At 37.4% G+C, this 19249-nt stretch overlaps 1 protein-coding gene across 6 annotated transcripts in view; it reads left to right on the forward strand.

The window, feature by feature from the left end:
* Positions 1–18251, forward strand: part of SOX6 (SRY-box transcription factor 6) — a 364152-nt gene extending 345901 nt beyond the window's left edge. For all 6 annotated transcript variants that reach the window (XM_064714999.1, XM_064715000.1, XM_064714996.1 and 3 more), the window contains 3 exons: positions 1260–1493; positions 4035–4251; positions 11451–18251. In XM_064714999.1, coding sequence (XP_064571069.1) covers positions 1260–1493; positions 4035–4251; positions 11451–11754 — 755 coding nt within the window. In that variant the 3' untranslated portion in view covers positions 11755–18251. The remainder of the gene's footprint in view (positions 1–1259; positions 1494–4034; positions 4252–11450) is intronic.
* The last annotated feature ends 998 nt before the right edge of the window (positions 18252–19249 follow it).

A 19249-nucleotide genomic window follows, 5' to 3' on the forward strand; every position in this document is an offset into this window, starting at 1 on the left:
TATGCATCCTCTATTTTAGGGCCCCTTTTTTCATGCAAATGTGTTTCTTATATAGCATTTTTTAAAAAGTGTGCCTATATAATGCTTTCAATCTGAATTAGGAAAATTGATTTTTGCACAACTAAAAACTTGCGCCTGCATTCAGTAAAACTGCAGTGGTTTGTTTTACGTACTGTAAATAATTAATCTTACCTTATTTGGCAAATAAATTCATGTTGGTAGCTGTAATTGTTTATAAAAAAAGGAGATCTATTACTGTATTAATTTTTTGTAAAGTATCTTGCCTTTTCAAGGTATAAAATTATATGACCAGTTTGGTGAGGTCTGAGACTCTCACTCTCCCACTGTAAACACTTTTTGCCTTTTTTATAGCTAAAGTATAGCTCTAAAAACATATCATCACAACTTCAGAAGTTTTTTTCCTGTAAAGGCGTGCCTTTGTCATCTGTTTCACCCCTAGTAATTAGTTCTACACCTCAGATCTGCTATCTCTAAACTCCCATAAGGCTTTGCTATTTATGGTCAAGAAACAGGCCTGGGTGCATACAAAATCCCAGTTAGGGCTGGCTTGTACAAGCTGAATTGATGGCAGATAAAGACTGGGATACACTAAGGCACAGCAGGCATGGAGTTGGGGTGCTTGTCTCCCACTCGAGTGCTCCAATGTCCTGTGCATGTACCTGTTGGAGAAAGACAGTTTTATTACATATATCTGGCTCAAATCCTCCAAAACACATCTAGAATTCAATCAAAGCAGATGCTACTTTAAAATGTTCAGCTTCAAATAGAGTCGGATCCATACAAATGGCAGCATGTACCTGGTGCACTGTATAATTTAATTTATGGAATGTTTGTTACTGCTTCACTGCTCAGGCAGCAAAGTTGTTGTCAATGGCTTGTGTCAGCAGGCCTACATTCTCAAATGTAACTTTATGTGAGTTTTGTTGAGCATTCAGAGAATGTATTTTATGGTAAAGCCCCAAATGGAAACTTTATCAAATCTCCGTGTCTTAGTTGGGGAAATACCAGTGCAATTTGTTTCTTCAATTTGATGTTGGGTCATCTCAGCTACACTGAGACCATTGGTTGGCCCATCTCTCTCTCTCTCTCTCTCTCTCTCTCTCTCTCATATAAATCTGGTAGCAGGGAGAGAAAGAGAGAAAGCAAAAGCTAAAGTAAGCACAGCACTGAAAGCGCTTTCCTAACGCACGTAATAATGTTTTGCATCCATCTTGTTTCCTCCTGCCCTGACATTACAGGGAGTAAAGCAGTGAATGGCTCAGCAGCTAAACTACAGCAGTATTATTGTTGGCCAACAGGAGGGGCCACGGTGGCTGAAGCCCGGGTGTACCGGGACTCGCGGGGCCGCGCCAGCAGCGAGCCCCACATCAAGCGGCCGATGAACGCCTTCATGGTCTGGGCCAAGGACGAGCGCCGGAAAATCCTCCAGGCCTTCCCCGACATGCACAACTCCAACATCAGCAAAATCCTAGGTAAGTGCAAGGCAGCGGGCAGCCAGCTGTGTTGGCAGGTTTAGGTTGGATATTAGGGAGAAATTCTTTGCTGTGAGGGTGGTGAGGCAGTGGCACAGGTTGCCTGAGAGGCTGTGGATGTCCCATCCCTGGAAGTGTTCAAGGCCAGGTTGGATGGGGCTCTGAGCAACTTGGTGAAACCCCCATGGCAGGGGGTTGGAACATATGATCTCTATCATCCCTTCCAACCCAAACCATTCTACAGTTCTATGGACTTCTCTAATTTTAGAACATATATATTTTTCTGGGAGATGTTCACCAAAATTAGACTTACTGAAACAAAATGAAGATTCATGGCTTATTTTCATTTTCATCCCATTCTTTTCCCTTTCTGCCCCTTCCCTAGTACTTTTTATTGCCAGCAGCAGTCACAACATGCTTTAAAACTTAGTAGCATTGAAAAGGAATGTTTTGTGAAATCTGTTGTGATAGTGTGTCCCAGTAAAGTCCCAATAACTGCAAGATCCCATTAGACACACTTGAACTACAAATCACCTGAATGGAAGATGGGACTTGCTAGAGTAAATACTGGGATAAAGTTTAAAAAGTACAATATCAAAATCAGAGGTTTATGTCAGACAGTGCAAAATCAAGAAAGAAACCTGGCACAGTTCAAAAGACCTGTACACGCAAACCTCACATCCAAAATAATGTTTGGTTCAAAACATTGCAATATTCAAAAAGCCAACCACTAGAAGTGTGCAATTAACATATTGCTCAGGTAAAAATCACAGTAGTTAATATTTAATTTGTATAGATCGACACAATCAGGGAATATTCCATGGGTTTTATTTTGCCACTGTGCAAATAAATGGACTCATTTTTGGGAAATTTTGATTTGCTTTTTAAGACCCCTCCAGAGAATTAGAAACATACGTGAGAATGAGTGGTGAAATGTTAAAACCTATATTTGCTTTTTGAGTCTTTGAAGTGAAAGACAGATTCCAAATGTAGCTCATAATAAATAAAAGTAAAAATCAAGTTTCCTCTGTAATCATTTTATTGTAAACTCTGAGTTCAAATACTAAGTTTGTCGCATGTTAGTTCAATCAGAGGCAAGAATACATAGAAATAAATGTTACTTTGTCCTGAAACTTTCAAAATCTTTCTTAGTAGTTCTCATATTTTTGTCTACCATATAAGTGAGTTATATGAATAGCCTTTCAGTTTTGTATAAAACCTTCACTGTTTCAGTGTTGGCAGCTGTAGGGAATCTATATTATTTGTGTGCATTCTGTGAAAAAAACTATTAGGAGCATAGTAACTGTATTCATTAAAATGTAAACTTCCAGCATAAATATTTCAGAAGTGCCAGCAATTGAGTGTTTGTTAACCATGGAATTAACCTGTCAGTATCTGCTCTGCCACAAATAAGTCTATGTCCATATAATATCTGTGCAACTTTTCCAGGACAATGAGAAAAGAGACTGAAATATTAGAACTGACACAGAATATTGCTGGCTTCGGATAATATTTATACAACTTTTCCATTTGTTGATGTATGAAAAATGTTGGTAAAAGAATAGCTTCCACCCACGTTTACCACAGCTGTAATCGTTTTATTCATCTAAAAGACACCAAAAAGCTATTTTCTGCATTTCTTATTCCCGTCTCTGTTCAAGTGTTTAGATAGCTCCTTACAAACAATACAAGAGATCTGAATACTTTTGCCTCTTCCTGTGTACACTGTGTTAATTTTTAAACTTTTTTATTGGTGCAGCTTTCAGTGAGAGTTTACAGTACCTGAAGTGGTGTATATAGTTACAGTGTGCTTTCTGTTTTACTTTTGTCCTTCCAATGTGAGTTTGTGAAATGTAAGATTCAGTTCTGTGTGCTTATTACATCTGGCAAAAAAATAATATGCATAACAGAATTTAAAATAGGTGTCGGTATTATGCCAAGCTTATATCAGAAGTTCAGTAAATTTAAGACGCCCAGACAGCAAGGGATTGTTCATAATTTTGGTGAATCTATAAGGTTTGATACTTTTTTTCCTGCTACATAGCAAGCTATTAATATCTATTAGCAGGAGTGTATAAACCAAATTCTCATAAAAATATCAAAGAAGCCTGTGTCCCTAGGCAATGTGTTAGGCTTTTAACAGTGAAAGTATGGCTGCAGACTTTCCTTAACCACCATAGTGTGCGTGGTATTACAGAGGTATGGAATTACTCACAGATTAATGCTCTTATTGTAAAAAATTAAGTAGTCTGTTTTGCAGCACAAGGCTGAGATTTTGAGACTTAACTATTGATTTTAAGTGCACCCTACTTAATAGAGATTTACATATGCTTGGTCTGCAGCAATATCTGAAAGTCAGGGTTCTTTTAGGGTGTCTCAGCTTGTGCAAGCCAGTATATGTGCAGACTGATGTAAATTTAAATCAGTTTATTTAATGAACTTAATTAAAATTTATTATGGCGAGAGAAGGCGTGTTGAATTGTGTATGTGCACAGCCAAGCCCAGTTTACTTGAGCCCTCACTGACATTTTGTGTCCATAGGATCTCGCTGGAAGTCCATGTCAAACCAAGAGAAACAACCTTATTACGAAGAGCAGGCACGACTAAGTAAGATCCACCTAGAAAAGTACCCCAATTACAAGTACAAGCCTCGACCAAAACGCACCTGCATCGTGGATGGGAAGAAGCTGCGCATTGGGGAGTACAAGCAGCTGATGAGGTCTCGGAGGCAGGAGATGAGGCAGTTTTTTACCGTGGGGTGAGTACAATTGCTGCCATTGTTTTCCAAGATGGAGCACGCTGTTTGAAACCAAATAGAGTTATCTGTTTAAGTCACTGACTAATGTCATTTAGAGGGAAAGGGTTTGAACCGGTAAGACCTTATTAAAAACATAAGATGGAATATGGAGCTATCGGCTTGCCACTGAATGCTGATTATGAGACTGATTGTGGAATTCTTTAAAGGCAAAAGAAGTTGTTTCCCATTAGCCTGAAAGGTTTGAATCATGTCTTTTGTGAGTTTTTAGTAAGCTAATCCATTCTGGGTTAGTAATGACTCCAGCATCATTTCCTAAATTAAGAAAAGAACAAAGAGAGGAACACAAAGGATTATTCCTGTGTAGAATAGGAGTCAGGAGAGGGGGGAAAGGGAGAGGAGTAATAGCAGTTGCATGAGGAACACACACAAATGAATGATATCAAGGTATGAAGATACTAGGAATTGTTTTATATAGAGAAGTATGAATTATTTTTTTTTAACATAAGTTTTAGAAGAAGTCTTTCAAGTAGTGCACAGACTGGGTAGATTTATAACTCAAAATGTATTGCCCAAAAAGATCCTGGCACAGTTTTAAGAACACTGTGTGTGTTTTTAGGGCTCTTTCCTCTGGTGTTCAGCAGAGAAAGCAGAACTATAAAACATCTACAGGCTAAGGATAACAAAAGTCCAGTGAAACAACTGCACCATAACTGATTTTTCGCTCCTGTTTCTTTTTTTTTTATGAATTATCTGTGATGCTCAGTGCTCTAACACAATGTTTCTGGTGATTTACAAAGAGTCTAAAAGCTGTCTCCAGTGCCAGCCTTTCCAAATTCTCAATGTTCTGCTTATTTCTCTAATCACAATAGTCTCCTTTTGTTGGGTACTTCACCACCAGATAATTGACCTTGACGTTGATTATGTGCCCTCATTTTTGGCTTGGGATGCAGAACTCCTGTTGCAGTCAATTATTTTGTGGTACAGCCTGCAACAATGTGGGCTCTTTCTTCAATCAGTAAATAGAAGTTGTTTTGATATCTTGAAATAGCCTTCCAGTCTATAGTTATGACATTGTTTTTTTTATTCTTCAGTCTAAGGGAAATTGTTTACTAATAGTCTTCCATCAAAATTGCACATAGGATTCTAAATAGAAATCTGAATTTATATAGCACATCACAAATTATATTCAGATTGAGGGAATGAAATTCTAGCTTACGTCTTCCAAAGCAGATTGACAGACCAAATCACATCTAGACAAGAAATGCAAAAGAAATGCCAAAACAGCAGTCTGAACAATTTGAGAATTGTTTGCTAATTCAAAACAGCATTAAGCAGTAGCATTTTACACATTAAATGTGATGGGTAAATGGGAGTGAATATTGAGGATGGATTTAAGAAAATTCTAAAAGTGTCTACTGAAAGAGTGAATTCCTCTTAAAATATATATATACTGAAGGCTATTCAAAACTAAACTGGTGCAACCTAGATGTATCATCTTTATCATATATCCAACAGTGTGATCATGAAGACAATGAGAATGTCACCATTTTTTTGAAGAGATTGTTTCTAATTTCTATTTATGCTAAGTCCACTTCACCATTGATTGTTCTATTGATGTTGAAGAAGTTTAAAGTAAACTACCTCTGTGCAGTTATATGATGATGCACTGGACTTTACCAAAACCAGTGAGTTTTAGTTGTGCAAGTGATGGAAAAGGAGTATGAAGTCTAATGTGTGCATTCAATGGAGAAGAAATGAGATCCATGTTGCTGTACAATGTAAATATAGATTACAGTCCTGAGGAATCACAGGCTGAGATTAAAAAAAAGAATAATTTATACTTCCCTGTGACTTCCCACTGTTGTCCCAAATTCCCCTTTTCCCTCAAGAATAATTTAAAACAAACTTATTGGAAGACACCAAGTAAAATTAGTGAAAAAAACAGACTAGAACATCTTTTTTGAACTGAAACATAAAGCATGGAATCATTTGTCTCAGCAGAATAGTTTACTAAGTAATGAAAAGCAACATTTCTTCCAAATCAGATTATAACTAAGTGAAACACAGTAAGTGAGCCCATCAGCTTCTTAAACTTACTCTTCCCTGTGTTTAACATAAATATCACATAAAGCATCAGCTGGAACAGTTTTCCTAACTGACCTCACACCCCCATTATTTTTCCACTGTTTTGATGGAACAACATAAATCGTCCTTCAGAACTGTAGACGTGAGAGTTGAGATGCTGTTTCCTCTTCTCAGTGAAATAAGAGACAAATGTGGTTTTTCGGATTGAATATGCTCTGTGTTTACAGTAAATATTTCAGTGGAAGATAGAGAACAAAAGTACAAAATAGATTCCAATGAAATGTGCCAAGTGCTTCATACTGCTTGAAGTACTACTGGGGTTTTTTTTGTTGCCTTTTTTTTTTAAAGAACAAACCAATTAAATTGGGAATGGGCACACAAAATGGCAACAGAAAATCATGACAGAATAAAAAGATAAGTAAGAGATGTGTGAAGAGTCAGATACACATTCAAAGCAGGTAGCTAAAGGAAATAGTAAAAAGCAAGAAAAATATATTTTTCATAATTGTGTTGGCATTTTTCTTATACCAAATGTCCATTTATGTTTTAGGCAATCCATTAAAGGCTAGTTCCTGTCAGACTCCCTTAGGTGAGCCACTGGCTAACACAGGATAATTCTGCTATGGGTACAACCCCCCACCACAAGCATTGAGTTCTCCATGGCTCAAACGTTTTTGTTTCAAAAGGCTCACATTGCTCACTTCACTGAACCACAGTCTTTGACAAATTTTGGTGAGATGCAAAAAGGAAGTTTAAAGAATTTCAAGATACAAACTAGCCAGGATTTAAAATACAATAGAGAAATAAGCTAATGAATGGCTAGGTTTTGTTCTGATTTTTGAAGAAAAACCTCCAAAAGAATTGAATGAGAGTGAAGATTTCTTGGAATAAATTGGCCAGGAAATTAATGTTTTCAGATAATTGTAATTGTAATAGAACAAAATCTGTGAACTGCCAAGTATTCTAAACAACAGAGTGGAACTTACAGTGTGCGTAGGCCTTCCACTGCATCCCTACGTGAATGAATTTTGTTCCAAATGAGGCAGATAATGTACTGAAATAATTCATGTTTAATGCAGAGTATGTTAAAAAATTGCTGCTTTCAATATAGGGGAAGCTGAATCTGGAGCCAGCTTTGTCTTTAAAATAGCTTAAAATGAGTTATTTTTAATAGTAAAATTATTAATGGAACTTGTGAATGATACCTTCAGCATAAGTTAATCCCAAACAGACTTCTAGTGATTTACAATTTATCCTCAATAGTAGTTTTTTGTAATGCATAAATAAATGTGAGCTAACAAATGGATCATATATAAACCATAAATTCAGGTATTTTAAGTTGAGTCTGTCTTGTGTTGCCTTGTCTTACAAAGATAATTCATTGCTCAGTCATTTTTACAGTCTAATACACTCTAAATAGAAGTATATGCTATATGCATTTCTCTGCAAAATGATGTAAGCACTAACTTTTTTTTCCTGTGCTTTACCAGAGTAAGATGTTTAGAATAAAGCCTTTATAGTGTTTATAACTACTGTACACACGTAGTCTGAATGTTGCTAGGCTATGGTTTTGAATAAGTCTGTAATATTATACTCCTGTAGCTTGAACTTAAAGCAAGTACACAATGGGTGCTTTTGTGAGATTTACTGTTATTTCATTCCTTATGGGAATGTAAGTTTCAGGGGTGTGTAACATATGAGCGTTTTGCTTGATGCAATCAATTTCTGCTTCAGACGTTTAAATAGCTGTCAGAAAATGGTTGGGAAGGGATCAGAAAACAATGATCGTTTGCCAATTTAAATGTTTGGCTGGTTTGGCAAAAGTCAAAAGAGGAACATTCTCCAGGAAAATACTAAGAATATTAATGCCACAAATTTGTAAGCAGGTCAGTTTGGCTAAGAATTTTCTTGTTACTTACATTTTTATATTTACTTAAATATTTTGGGCCAAATTTTAAGCCCCAGAGAGGACAGGCAAGTTATCAGTGCTGGCAGAGCAGAGAAGAGTGACCCCTAGAAATTGTCCACATGAGGATTTCTTATGCAAAGAGGAGATGATGGGGGCAGGAGTGGTTTGAATCCAGGGAAAATAGAGATGGCCACCATTCCTCATGGATCTGAAGAGACCAGAAGATTAATGTTGCTTTCTGGAAATCTTAACAGGCTGAAAACTTCCATGTGCAACTGAGCTGAATTGTAACCTGCAGCTTGCAGGTAAAGTATGTTTTTATCTCCCCCTCCAAGGTACTATGATGGTAAAACTCTAGCTAAAGGCAATGATTCAATGTGTGGAATTTAATATAATAAAAGACTCCATTAACATGAATGCCTTTAAGATATACAAATATAAGAAAATATAATGGCCAGAGTTGTAGGTTAGAAACTCCAACTCTTCCTTTCAGGGAGTATAGTGGGAATTTAAACAAATGCTCTGTTTTCCTCCCCAAAAGAACTTAATTACTTAGAAAATTATAACACTCAACTCTAGTAACATATGCCATCCACATAATTTGTGATATTTTAAAATAAGACTTTCTGGGATGTAATGTAGCAGCTAGAGCAGAATTTACAGTGACAACCTGATCAGCTCTAAATAATAACAGGTATTAAATCAGAGGTAGGTGTCCAGTTACAGGGGGTGTGTAGGTACCCATGCTTATGTGCTAGCAAATTTTTTGCTAGCAAATGGGTAGCAATTTGAGACCCTTTCCAATTAGGTGGTACAGTTACCACATGTTTACAGTTCCACAGTGAGATATAGGTAATTTAAAGTTATTACCCAGCCAGCAGCAGGCATGCACAGCATGTCTGATTTTTGTTTAACATGTAAAAAAGGACTGCATTTATGAATGACAAATTCAGTAAGCCTTTAACTTTCCTGCTATACCAATCAAGTTCTTTGACAATTAGATTAATTCAGTAGCTCACCATGCGTTTGCCTGGTGTGCTCCCAAGCAAAAAGTACCTCTGTGAATTTGGCTTCTTTGTGCTCAGATGACCACCTCCATTTACACTTTGAAATGTGTGGTACTTGGACACAGTGTACCCAGTCCCACAGAAATGTGGATGTGCAGAACAGTTCTGCTGACTGAGTTTGAAATACCAGGATTGCTTTTTCCTTCAGGCCTTAACAATGATAACCATCACTTCATCAACGTATCTCACAGCATTGTCTTAAGCAGACTTTTAAAATTGTTCTACTGCTTGTAAAAAGGCAATTTGCTTCTGAAAAACACAAGCCTTTTGGGGAGGAGAGGTATAGAGGTGGATATATTAGTGTTCTGATACTTAATGTCAGCTGTAACACAGCAGCAGCTTTATCTCAATCATTCTTTGAGTCAGTTCTACAACTTCTGTTACAGGAGTTTTGAAAACTTTTCTCAAAGCATCATTTGGCATTGATGTTATGCTATTCTTTGATGAACAATTGGTGATGTTTTGTTTTGTGAATTTATTTATTTATTCTAAGAAATACTGGTGAAAGATTATTATTTCGGCAGATCGGAAAGAATTAAGTGTGTATGGCCTGGTGACAACTACATCGATTTTTCTGTTGACCCTGTGTGGGTTTCTTTTTCCTTTGCTTTGTGGAAACATTCATTAATGTGTTCATTTTCTGTGTCTAAAAGTTGTGGAGGAGATACTTGTGGGTTTTTAGCAGTAATAGCTTATACTCCTGAAAGCATGCAATCCTAAACCAGGAATGTTCCCATGTGAGGTAGGTGTTCAATTTTATGGATAAAGTATTGAAAGATGTTTGCAGAAAATCACTTGCAAGCAAATACATTGGCTGAAAATTGTTTTCACAGAACATTTATCAGACCATTTAAAAAGTGAAAATTTAGTGAAAAATCCCAAGCTGTTTGTAAATCATCTGCAAATCATCATTTGCAAACAGGAGTATAATGACTGTGTCAAATGAATTACTGCATTTTTGCTCGCTGCTAGCCAGGTGTACGAGACTTACACAACAGATGTTTGAATTTCTCAAGCTGTGCAGAGGCTGTAAGAGTCAGGCTAGCAGTACCAGCCGTGGCAGGACTGCAAACTATTTCAGTGGTGTGCTACACAGGGTGTTCCTGATTTCACTGTATCACTACCCAAACCCAAAAGACTGCAGCTTCCCTGTAACTCTCTAGTGTGATATTTATCAAAATTAAAATTTAATCAATGAACAATAAAGACTCGACATTTAGAGTTTTTTAAATAAGCTTAACATTATTTTCTGTATTGATTTGGCCAATGATTAGGAAATTGTGAGACTGGTTTATAAAATTTCCTTTTGAATTTAGCATGGAATGGCATAGTGGTCAAGTTGCAGATTCCGTAGACTATTCAAACATACCTGACTCTGTTTCTCCTGCTGAAGTCTATAATAGTTCACTGTTACTGGGTCAATATTGCTCCAAAGAAGGTTGGGAATACTTTGAAATGTATGATTCTTTAAATAGATTATGCAAATAGGCAGATATGTTCAATAGCTAGTCAATACAAAGTCAGCATCTTCCAGGGCAGATTTGTTTTCTTTTTGTATCAAGTACTTAGCTTCAAAAGCCCCATCTTACGCATAAATTCCTTAAAAGCAAATGACATTCTGATGATGGATCCAAATAAAAGTCAACAGCCAGCAATCAAATGTGAGAAGAATATCCAAGTGCCATAGGAGTCTACCTGGCTAGTCTACCTGTACTACTTACATAGTAAATTAGATACTTCAGTTTCTCTCTGTTGTTTTAGGTAATCTTGAGGTCCTCTCATTAAAAGAAGCTCTTGCCACGAGTTTAGATTTTGGATACATGGTGTCTTTGGTAGCAGGCAGGCATCACAGGATACCTGAAGCCTTTTGATGTTCTCTGTCCAAGTGCCAGTTTGTATTATGGTTTGAATAAGCACGTAGAGTACGTGAAAGGATGTCTGGTAGTGACTGAAAACACTTTAGTTCCCAATTGTCCTTTGGGGGAGATAATGAACGAATACCAAAGAAGACTCTGAGCCCAGAGGAATACATGGACCCTTCCTAGGAAACTACCTGCTTTTCCTTCCTTTGGACTTGCAGAAGGTCTTCCCTCCTCTATACAGAGGCAGTGACACTTCCCTCTTGTTTTTCCTTGCAGACAACAGCCTCAGATTCCGATCACCACGGGAACAGGAGTTGTCTACCCTGGTGCTATTACCATGGCGACCACCACGCCGTCCCCTCAGATGACATCAGATTGCTCCAGCACCTCTGCCAGCCCTGAGCCCAGCATCCCTGTCATCCAGAGCACTTATGGTATGAAGACGGACAGCGGAAGCCTTCCTGGAAACGAAATGATAAACGGAGAGGATGAAATAGAAATGTACGAGGACTATGAGGATGATCCCAAATCAGACTATAGTAGTGAAAACGAAGCCCATGAGGCAGTCAGTGCCAACTGAGGAGTGTTCACAGAATTAAAGTACTCAGACTCATTTGGGTTTTTTTGGGGTTTTTTTGAACAAAAGTTCTTAAAGAGCCTGCATGCATGTGTGGCTCCTACAGTTACATCAGCAGAATGGTCTTAAATGTTTCTTATCGTGTGAGACAGATTGTTTCCCTAATTTTTCATGAACTTGGGTTTTTTTTGTTTAGTTTTGTTTTTTTAATTTAGATGAAGACATAAATATCAGACATCAGGACTTGAGAACTTATATGAATCAATAGCTGTCTTACAAGTCTTACCTTTTGTCTTTTTCCGTTTGGATGCTGATAAAGGTTTAAGTTACTGTTTTAGATGGGGGTTATACATTCTCACTCAGGTATGCTGTGCCAGCCTACAGGTTGTGAATGTGTTTTTATTCTGGATTATTTTAGAAAACAAAAACTGCAGATTTCATATTGTGAAACAGAACAAGTCCGCAAGTGTGCACACCTGTGCATCATAGCTTGTCTTTAAAAAATAGTCTCTGAATTCCATTTTTTTTCCATATGTATAGCTGAACTTCTGATGTGCCAAACTTTTCATAACTTTTGAATCTTAACATTTAAACGAAAAAGTCTTAAAGGAGACACTGTAAAGTCTTAGACAATCCTTTGGCATCTTAAAAAAAATTATATATGAAACCTAATTTTTTTCCAGAATATGGTAAAGTACTCAGGAATCTGGAGACAGGATATTCTTAATTAGTGAACATGGTTGCCATAGTGCATGTGCCCAATTGCTTTTGCCTCTTGATGTGCCATTAGTGTGAAATTTTAAGTAAGCACAAAAGAGCGATCACCAGCTATGGACAGGCCTGTCTTAGCAGTGTGAGGCCACCTCTGATTACATTCTCTACCCCTTTGCTTTTAACCCTTGCATTCAGTCTTAACACATTTTCTCTTAAATAATTTATTCATTCCAGAATGTCAAGGGTCCAAATACTTAATATTTATTTTTAAAAGTACAGTTGGTGGCATTACACTTACAATTCCTTATTGATATTTTAAAGAGCCTCTTCTTTTCCCCTCCCTAAATCACACAGGTATATGAAAATAAAAGTGCACCTGCTACTAAAATGAACATGACCTTTATGAGTGAGAAATTCACTTGTTCCTCTAACACTGTATGTTCAAGGAGCACTTGGAAACACTCTGCTATATGTATTGCAAAATAAAGTGAGTACTTTTATATGTACATAGAGTACAAATACCCTTAAAAATGTGTTTATAGTTATAAACCTCTACACTTAGCAAGGGCAGATGTCAAATCCAAACTGCATTTACAGTCCACCATGCTGAATTTTTAGGGCCAGAGGAACCTGTGGCAAATCATGGCTCTGTACATCATGTTCCCATTGCCACCTGAAGGAACTGTGCTACCCTAAGTATTTATGCAGTGATTTATTTGTGAGACTCCAAGTGGGGGAGGGAGGGACACTCAAATATCTAATAGCAAAGGTTGGAAAATGGGTCATCAAAAATATTTATTGTATATTAGTCATGTGGGAATGTGACTCGTCAAGAGCTTTGGGATGTAAGGTGCTATAGAAATTTAGATTTCTGTTTGTATTACTTCTAGAAACAGTGCAATCACTGGAGAAAATTCTGGGAAATATGCAAGATTCAATTCAAAGATTGTGATTCTGTTAGATTTCAAAGATGGAGGAGAAACTGCCTTTATTTTTTCCCCTCATACTCCACTTCTGTTCACAAATAGATCACTGTATATACATACAGTTCCAATAGGCCTGAGGAATAACTGTGCTGAAGATCCTCAACTCTTTTATTTGGAATTGGCTGTGTTCAGCACACTGGTGATAAATTCAGGCTCGTGCTGAGAGGTACCAGGGGGCCTGGAGCAGCTCCTCTGGAAGTCTTGAGCATCTTCTCATGGAGCTGCACAGGTTTGCTTCGGACAGCAAAATGAGCCTGTGCTAGTCTGGCTGTCCTTGTGCCTCCTGCTCTGCAGACACTCCTGTGAGCTGCAATGGCAGGATGCTCTGTGGAGGAGCAGTCTCCTTCCTGACAGCCCCACTGATCCCTGTCCTGTCAGAAACAGCCACTTTTGCCACTGTAGGAATCGCGTTTCTATGTGAGAGAACGGCCCCCCGAGACAAAGAAGATTGTTCAATTTACAGGACAATTTATAAAGATAATGGCATAGAAACACAATGGTCAAATTTCTCTGACCATTTTGTAATTTGGAACAAAAAAAGCTATATTTTTAATATTTATTTAACTGTGTTCTGAGTCCATGTCTAATAAGCAATAAACTGGTCTAGCCAAGTCTTCAAAGGCATATGCTGTGTCATTAGCTGGTGAGCGTCCTCTTTAAGCTGGCTAAGGTACTGATAGAAAGTGGTTTTTTGTTCTTAAAATAGCTTGGGAATTTGAACTGGTTTTAATACATTCAGCTCAGATTGGGGGGAGGACATCATTATTTCATAAAAAAAAAAAAGACTATTTATTAATGTCTTACATAATTCTCCAGTTAGAAGTATTTCTCCCTCCCCCCACGTCACTTTCTCTCTTGCTCTCTTTTTTTTCCTGGTTTTGTTGCATAGGTAGAATGCTGTATTGCTAGCATTGTATTTTATGTAATTATTTTTTTGCACAAAAGCAAACATTTAGATTAGTAGTTTAATTTTTTTTTTTTTTTAATTTTATGACCATGCCAAAATAATATTCTGCAGGCTTGTGGAGAACAAAGGACTGTTCTTTAGGACTGAAACTTGATTTTGCTTGTAGTACAAAAAAAACACACACTCACAGATGTTGTTTCGTAAGTGTTATAAGCACTGGATATAAATGGTATTTTTTATCACTTCTGACTAATGTGAAACTGTTGTACGAAAACTACATGAACAAAAGTCATCTGTTTCGACTCGTGTGGGCCTGCCTCACAGTTGCCGGATTTGAGTCATTTTTATGTCTTGTTATTTCATTTATTTATGCAAAATACATGTATGTATGAACACTTTGTTTTAGCTCCAGCCCTGCCTCAGTGCTGATGCTCTGTATGTTAAAGCCGCATTCTCGAAAATGACTGGCTGTTCAGGAATCACCAGCTGGTAAAAATTGCATTTACTGGCTGGGGGAGTGGGAGGAACATATTTGAATCTGAATTGTGCCTATGAGCATGTTATTCTATTTATTAGCCGACATTGGCTCTAAAATGTCAGTAGAAATCAAGGATGGACAATCATAAGGATGAAACCCAACATTTTTACTTTGTTAATCGGAGCTCAAAACAAAGTTTTTTGATGAATTTGCCATCTCATTTTAGATTTTTTTTAAATTGTGTAAATATAACATAGGAAATAGAATTTTATTTTTTGTTCATGGATACTTAGTGAAGTATAAGTTATGTATTTACTTTTGTTCTATATCAGTGTATGTTGGTCCATATTAAATGCTGACAAGTCACTGTACCTCATGTAGATGCTGAATTTACACCCGCAGTGTGAGCGCAGTATTGTGGACCTGTAGCTGGGGCAGCAAGATGCCTCACTTGTGCTCCCTCTGATTTTTAATAGCATATTCCACAAACAGGAAATACTTTCTTCTTTTTTAGAAAGTTGATACATGAAACGTGTCAAATTTTGGCTACATTCGATGGGAAACACAGTCTTCTGAATCCAAGTAAAAGCAATGAGATATTTTACTTAACAAGAATGACATTTGGAAGTCAAAAGCATATCCCTGAAATATTAAAATGACTGAAATGGCCCTTGCAATGCAGGCAAGACTCAGTGATATCAAAGTTTTATGTTGTACATCCATTAAATCATGTATTTGTTACATTAGGCTATAACACCAGAGAAATTGTTCACACAATACACAGAGAGGATTCGTGGAATTGCTTCTTAAGCTTTGTGTTCAAGGCCCCTTAGAAACTGACTGGAAAAATAACTCCATTCAGGAGCACTAATATAGTAATACTATTTTCTCTGTGAACAGTTTATTTAATTAACAGATACAATATATTTTCTTTTGGAAAATTATTAAATACTTATATTCAAGAGAAGGAGATTCCCCAAACAGTCTGGTACCAGCCAGAATAGTTCACTTCTTATTTTACAAAAATGGAAGAGAAAGGTCCCAATGGAAACCATACTGCTTTCCAGGGTTTATGTGCAGAAACAAGTCTGGAGAACTGTGCAGATTCTGCTCTGCCTGTATGTTTGGGCATCACCATTTAGCTTGTGAAACCACCTGCTGAGCACTCACAGGATCCCAACTCAGTGCTCCAAAATCAGTGCACTCAGGTGCAGGGGGAGGGAAAAGACAGAGGGATGGCTCTGGGATGGAAATGCAAACCCAACAGCAGCATTAGCCCCAGTAAATGCACCTCCCTGGGCAAAGTGCACAGCAGCCAGCTGTGAGCAGCCTCTGCTTTGGACAAACACAACACAGCCACCTCCCACTGCCATCTAATCTCCGGGCTGGCTTTCTGCATTTTGGTTTTTGGCCACATCAATGGCATGGCATTTCAAAATCATCTCCCAGCAAAACATTCTACAAGATTTAGGCCCCATCCTCCCCCAGAAAATCACCTGCCTACCTGCCTGACATGAAGCATGTCAGTGCTTCCACAGTGGTCACAGTGCTGGTGCTAAGTGGGGTGAGCTTTGCTGAGCCAGGGCCACAGCAAGAACAACTGCACTGGAGATGCAGCCAGCAGGATGTATGATAGAGCTCTTCATGCTTTTATGAGAAGTTAATGAATGGGCTTGGACCCCTTGGTGTTTTGCATGCTTTTTTAAGATTCAAGGTGGCACTTACTTAAGCATGTTCTTTTAAAAGAATAATACTAAATGACCTCATTTGATAATTTACAAAACACTTTTTTCCTTTAAAAGAAACTTCTTCTAAACTTTTTTTGGTTTTTGGTACAACCCATTAAAATCTGTGATTTTTCTCAGATCAAGCTACATTTTTGATATGTAGCAGTGCCCTGCTACAGAAGGAAAAAAACAATGCATATGCAAAATAATTTCATTTTAATCTGGAGCCTTTTCTTAACTGCCAGAATTGTTGGAAATGGTGACAAAGAAGTATTCTGAGATTTCACACGCTGGGTAAAAAGGGGTAGGGTGGGGTGAACTGGGCTGAAGGAAAACTTATCAAATTGGTATTTATGGCAATATGAAAGCTATAAAGCAACTTAGTGACATGGCTTGCTTTGTAATTTCCGCTTTCTAAAAACCACAAGTGAGGTCCTTGGTGCTCTTGGAATATGGGGAATGTGCAAATATTTAACTGTTTGTATGCTGCACATTGCAGACCTGCTAGTGTGCATTCTCCGTTTGTCTTCCTTTGTCATTTGTGTTTTGCTTTCCAGAAAGCAATGTTGTTTTTTTTTCTTGTACCTTTCTTCAGCTTGTAGCAAACTAGAATGCTTAGCATTTATGTTCATTCATTATTGTATTTCCCATGTAAAATTTTTTTTATTACATTAAGACAAGCTTATAAGCTGTTACTACATAACTTATCTTACTGTAACTCTTATTTCCTGACATTGTAATTTGTTTGTGATGTATATTGTGAGATTGTACTCTATGTTAATTTAATCAGCACAATTCACTGACATGCTGGACTGACATGCTAGCTGCTGTTTCAAATTGTAAAGTTTGTGTAGAGCTGTTGGGACAACTGAGACTCTCTTGTCAAGGTACTATGCTTTGATTCCTATAGCAACACCCTGGGTGCAGCTCTTACTGGCGAGGGCTGCTTGTTTAACAGCCACTGGCTACTTAATGGGCAGGTTTTCTTTGTAGAAATTCTATATACAGTGCAGGTACCTACCTGGGCCCATGGCCGGTAATTATTTGGGCGTTTAGAGGAAAAACTAGTGTCTATTGCTGCTTTGAATATGTTTTAAAGTCTGAAAATGTAAATAGTTTATCAAAAAAAAAAAATCTTGTACAGTCCAGTGTAAAGTTTTTAAATGAACTTAAAGGTTGCCATCACATCTCACACTCTCCTCTTGATACAGTAAAAAGAAAAAAAAAGAAAGAAAAAAGTTTGCTAAGAATATTGATTTAAGGAAAAAAAATCTGTTCTCAGATTAAGAAAGAGAATAGTTATTCTTAGCTCTGCTTCATTGCATAAACAGACTTCTTGGATTTTGTTGTGCAGTATTGACGTGAGGTAAATTAAATATTAAATAATCTTTCAGTGGTACTTTTAAGAGTCTTCTCCTCCTCTGCCTCAGTTATTGATGGAAAAGACAAAATTGAAAGACACTGTCCATATACAGTATGTTCTGGTGTACGTTGGCACCTTACCTACATGTTTCGGGTGGGAGGGATTTTATAAATTTTTTTTCTTTTTTTCTTTTTTTTTTTTTTTTTGCACAAGGTGCTTTCCTGATATGTTAAACATGTCATCCTTGGGTGATACAGTATATGCCATGATAGGGGTTTAGACCCCTCAGGGGAGTGTCTATAAGACTGCCTATTTATGCTCATTTACCTCAAGACTGTCCTCTCTACCCTTAATCTATTCACCATCACTCCATCTTTTGTACTGCTGTTGACACTTACAAATTAAAGATAAATTTTGTTTTACGAGATGTGTGTGTGATTTCTTCTATGCATCCCTTATTCCTTTGAATTTAGTATTAAAGACTGACCATGATGAGTTGATGGGAAAATGCAACTAGGCCTGTTCAGCTGGCCTCCTGTAAATTTGGTGACTGGATTTTGCAGCTCTTATGTTTTACCCACGCCTTTCTAGTCTATGAAGGCATTTTCCAGCCTCTGAAATCCATTAACACCATATGCTGTAAAAGACATGCATGATAACCAATCTAATTTGACAATATACACTCAATACTGTCAATTTTGTGTGCAGGAAATGCTGTTGGTAGCAACATAATCTCAGAAGGATTTGTAGTGAGTAGAAATGAGACAAAACAGTTCTCATGTTTCTTCTTTCTTTGCCTTCCCCTTTTCCACTGCATATAACTTAAAACAAACTAACCAAAGTTAAATAACAAAAAGCCTGTAGTTGCCATATTGCCATGTCTGTAAATTGCTGCCATTGGTGTGTTGTGATTGGTTTCTGACTTAGCAATTAGTCATGGTTCTTATAGGAAAATAATAAATTACATTGAAGCACACTGTACTGGAGCAGAAATGTAACAGAGCCTTTTGGTTGTACATGACATTAGATTCCAGTCAAGTTTCAGCTGGTGCACAGACCACCCTGAAACATCCAAATGGGACAGAATTCTTTCTTCCTTGGAGAGCATCATACGTGGACTTCCTAAAAATGACATTCGGCACTATGAATCTGTGTAGTGGAATACCTCAAAGTCAACAGTGGATGGTAATGAGGAGTCTGACCAACATGTTATAAGGGAGAAATACATAAATATTGACTTGCGCAATTTAATCCAATTTATTTCCTCTCTTCCCCCCACACACCTGTTGCCATGTGATTTTTCTCCTTTTTCTTACCAGAATC

This window comes from Zonotrichia leucophrys, chromosome 5, assembly GCF_028769735.1.
Source record: "Zonotrichia leucophrys gambelii isolate GWCS_2022_RI chromosome 5, RI_Zleu_2.0, whole genome shotgun sequence".
NCBI classification, from domain to species: Eukaryota; Metazoa; Chordata; class Aves; order Passeriformes; family Passerellidae; genus Zonotrichia; species Zonotrichia leucophrys.